This window comes from Alosa alosa, chromosome 18, assembly GCF_017589495.1.
Source record: "Alosa alosa isolate M-15738 ecotype Scorff River chromosome 18, AALO_Geno_1.1, whole genome shotgun sequence".
NCBI lineage: Eukaryota > Metazoa > Chordata > Actinopteri > Clupeiformes > Clupeidae > Alosa > Alosa alosa.
Genome location: NC_063206.1, coordinates 5,965,145 through 5,970,144, shown reverse-complemented (window position 1 = coordinate 5,970,144; position 5,000 = coordinate 5,965,145). Strand labels below are relative to the sequence as shown.

General features: G+C 42.2%; 1 protein-coding gene across 1 annotated transcript in view; it reads right to left on the bottom strand.

Annotated features, from left to right (window-relative positions):
- The window catches only part of srbd1 (S1 RNA binding domain 1), a 109,330-nt gene that overhangs the window by 24,170 nt on the left and 80,160 nt on the right, over window positions 1-5,000 (bottom strand). Inside the window, 1 exon segment of the mRNA XM_048268941.1 lies at window positions 4,831-4,962. Within this exon segment, the coding sequence (XP_048124898.1) occupies window positions 4,831-4,962 (132 nt within the window).

The following is a 5,000-nucleotide window of genomic DNA, read 5'->3' as shown; positions in this document are numbered from 1 at the left end:
TGGAAGCCGACAACTTCAAGGCTACTGCACGCTAGCCCAGCTCCTTAACCACTACACTACCACCGCCCGCAGTGGCGGGAGTTAACGCATAAACATTTCCATGGCAACAGTGATCTCTACCAATCAAAGGCTCTGCTTTTACACATTAGGATGTTGGGTAGTGTAGTACTTTTCTGTGAAATCGCGAACAAATCACAATTATCTCAAAACAAGATAGATGCCCCATGAACTTTTGGCATGTATATGAGCATATACAATTGCATACGCATGTCGTAGCTGGTTTTATGTCTACCATGGACAGTTACGATTTTATGGCTTATAGTCAAGTTGTCAATGGAGAAATTATATTGAACTCTTACTTCCGGAATCGGCAGAGAGCAGGACTGTTGAGGTCTTTGGCAACGGATTTCATTGAAAGTGAAAGCAGACGGGTGGATCAGCTGCACTGTAGGCCTAAAGAAAGCAGACGGGTGGATCAGCTGCACTGTAGGCCTAAAGAAAGCAGACGGGTGGATCAGCTGCACTGTAGGCCTAAAGAATGTTTGATTCAAGCTCAGTGCTGTGTGGCGAACTGTGTTTCTCAGCAGAAGCCATGAAGCGGTAAAAGGGCAACAAATCAATTTAAAAAGACATAATTTATAAAGTTGCTTTTTTCTCGTTTCGGCTTCGCGATGGGTTTGCCCTGTCGGGATTTTCCGATAGACTAATGATAACAATCTCATGATGCTGCTGATATTTGAATTTTAACTGCCGGGTATATGCTAGGCCTACTGTGCTTAAAGTTAACTGTGGCAGACTACTGATTTTCAACAACAAAGCCTGTTTAGGCGTAGGCCTACTAAATAGCTTGCAATTTCGTGTTTGTCCAGCTCCTTCACCTCTGTGAACCAGGCCATCCAAAAAAACATATTTTGGGGAGGGCCTTCTATATCACCATGAGAAAACGTATGGTATGGCTAAGAGTTAAAAAAAAACAAAAAAAAAAAACTTTGGCATGCTCGGTAAACATCAGTCTTGCATGTAACACTGAGCTGCATTTTGAGTGAAAAACAGCCTTCGTTGCATTGTGCTGATAGATCAAAAGTCCCATATTTAAAGGTGCAGTCTGCATTTTAATCCTAGCACTCCATTTAGTGTGTGTGCTTGTAAACTTCTACAACTACACAATCCTGGTGCAGTAAAAACAGTTAGGGGCCTACCATTCTACTTACTAGGAAGGAGGAGAGGTGTAGGCTAGGACCAACAGTGTTGGGAGGAGAGGGAGAGGTGTAATTTGATTCCATTTTCAACTGAAATATCAACAACCTTCAAGCTGCATCCTCTTCAATCAGCATCAATATCAGATGGCTATTACGTGATTCCCTATTTTGTACATTGGCCCAGGGCACTGTTAAGGGGCAGGCTATATATTATCATCAAGTAGGCTCATAGTAAATAATGTAGTCAAAAAATTATAACTTAATGTTCGCCATTCTTATGAGGGACACAATGAAAACAATAAATCTTACTCAAAGCTGACACTGAGTAGTATTAAACTATATTTAATTTGCTGTGTTTCTTTTCTTTTAAATTGTATGTCTACTGCAATCATATGGGAAAAGTAACAATATATTGCTTAATCGTCTTTTGAATCGAGAATCATTTTTGAATCGAAAATCGATTTAGAATCGAATTGTGACATTTTCTGGATTGTGCACCCCTACTCTCCGGGACATAAGTGAAATTATTAAACCTCTGACCTCTGACACACACACACACGACTAATTTTACCCAAACCATTAACAAATACACCCACATAGGCATGGTATAAACAGAATGCTTTAAATGTACTCAGAATATACAGTTTACTTTATGGAGTTTGACATGAACTGAATAAATTGGCAGAAAAAGGTCTACAAAATAGTAAACAATTTTAAACAGGTACATGAGTGAATATGAGGCTGGGTTGTCAATAATGATCAGTTGAAGTGACAAAGTGTCTTCCTAATTAAATAAACACACACACACATACGTTGAAGTGACAGAGTATCTTCCCAAATAAATAAATCTAGATTAGAAAGGCGATCATTGTGAGCCCCTGAGGAGTGTGTTCTAATGCATTATGCATGGGACATAATGACTTATGGCTTCTTTCCCCCTTTGAATAGCTGCGATGCCTGAGATAGCTGCGCTGACCCTCTCCCATGCAGGCGGTGACTGAGGCACACAACTGCTCCAGTAAGAAGAGCCGCTGTTGTTCAGCGGAGAGGCCTGAGGCCTGAGCCCTGTCCACGGTGATATACTGCAGCAGGCCGAGTCCATGTGAACCGGCCGGAACCCTGCTGGACTGGACTGACACAACATATGGCACCGACTGCTCCCACAATTATGTGACAAGACCTGGGTGTTGCAACACACCCAACTACTCTGTGTGCGTGTAAGTTAATGCTAGCATAACTGAAACATATCAAGAGTGTGTAAGCATACTAAAGCATGTCTGTGTTCACCTTATGCTGAAGTTAAGAGTATGTGTGTGTGTGTGTGTGTGTGTGTGTATGTGTATGTGTGTATGTGTGTGTGTGAATCAATATGAATGTGTGTGAATGTACATGTGTATGATTTTGGTGTTAATGCTGGAATGTGTGTGTGTGTGAAGTGTAACAAGTGGAACGCTGAGGTAGTCATAATAGCAGCTGTGCGGTCCGAGCAGGCACGCATGCACACACACACACACACACACGCACACGTCAGTGTGCTGTGGCAGTTATGGTGCTAACAGTCATTACTAAAACAACCTCATATCATGTGCCATATATCTATCCACACAACCACACTCTCGCATTTAACACACACTCCACTACTTTTACACACACTTAGAGGTAGAGAGAGGGCCGCCATGTGTTAAGCACAAAGACAGCTGCTCAGCTCCCTCACCTCTCCTCATACACGCGACATTATTTCACTGACATATACTTTATACAAACACACACAAACAGACATACACACACACACACAAACACTGACATACTCACACATACACACACAAAGACTGACATACTCACACATACACACACAAACACTGACATACTCACACATACACTGACATACTCACACATACACACACAACACTGACATACTCACACACACACACACACACACAGACATACTCACACATACACACAAACACTGACATACTCACACATACACACACACACACTGACATACTCACACACACACACACAAACACGGACATACTCACACACACACACTGACATACTCACACACACTGACATACACACACACACACACACACACACTGTCATACTCACACACACACACACAAACACTGACATACTCACACACACACACACACACACACTGACACTTGCAGCTGAGGCCCTATCCTGTTGTAATGAAAAGCATGTCTGGGTTTGTTAGGATGTGCAGTTGTGTGAGGGCAAGCATACTCACAAGCATACTCACACATACACACACAAAGACTGACATACTCACACATACACACACGAACACTGACATACTCACACACACACACTGACATACCACACACACACACACACATATACACACACACACACACACACACACACACACACACACACACACACTGACATACTCACACATACACACACAAACACTGACATGCTCACACACACACACACACTGACATACTCACACATACACACAAACACTGACATACTCACACACACACACTGACATACTCACACACAAACACACTGACATACTCTGACATACTCACACACACACACACACACTGACATACTCACACACACACACACACTGACATACTCACACACACACACACACACTACACACACACACACACACACACACTGACATACTACACACACACACACAAACACTGACATACCACACACACACACACACACACACACTGACATACTCTGACATACTCACACACACACACTGACATACTCACACACACACACACACACACTGACACACTCACACATACACACACAAACACTAACATACTCACACACACACACACACTGACATACTCACACACACACTGACATACTCACACACACACACTGACATACTCACACACACACACACAAACACTGACATACTCACACACACTGACATACTCACACATATACTGATAGCACAATACAAATACTGATGAGGAGAGCCAATATTGGCCATTGGTTTCGATATAGCTATTATTGAAGGAAGAGCTCGACATACACACACAAATACTTCGCTGAGGTTTCACATAATAATATTCGATATATTATTATTACTGACACACACTCGGGATATCTCACACATACACATTAAAGACATTTCGATATACTTTCACAAGAATTACTACTCGACATACTTGGCCATTAATACACACACAAATTAAAGATATATTTCTTTTATTACACATATTGTTATTGAAAGACACACACACACACACAGACATACCTGACACACATACACACACAAATCATGACATACTTTCACACACACAATAATAATAATACGACATAATAATACGTCGGCACACTCACTGATATACTATTGACATACACAATACAAACATTCTCGATACACACACATTACACACACACACACACACACTGACACTTGCAGCTGAGGCCCTATCCTGTTGTAATGAAAAGCATGTCTGGGTTTGTTAGAATGTGCAGGAGTGTGAGGGCAAGCATACTCATGATGGGAAAAACTACACAAGATGGAGCAGTGTGTGTGTGTGTGTGTGTGTGTGTGTGTGTGTGTGTGCGTGTGTGTGTTTGTGTGTGTGTGTGATTGTGTGGTGTGTGTGTGTGTGTGTGGGCTTACTTCTAAGTAATGCTGTATGACTCTGGATGAATGCACGTCTGGTCAAGAGGGTTGAGCTGATCACTGATTGGCTGGCTGGCTTTCCCTTTCCCCTTCTTGGCCAATGGCTTCTCAGCAGCCGGGTTGTCATCACTAAACAAAAAGAAATACCATAGCAACGCCTCACCAGT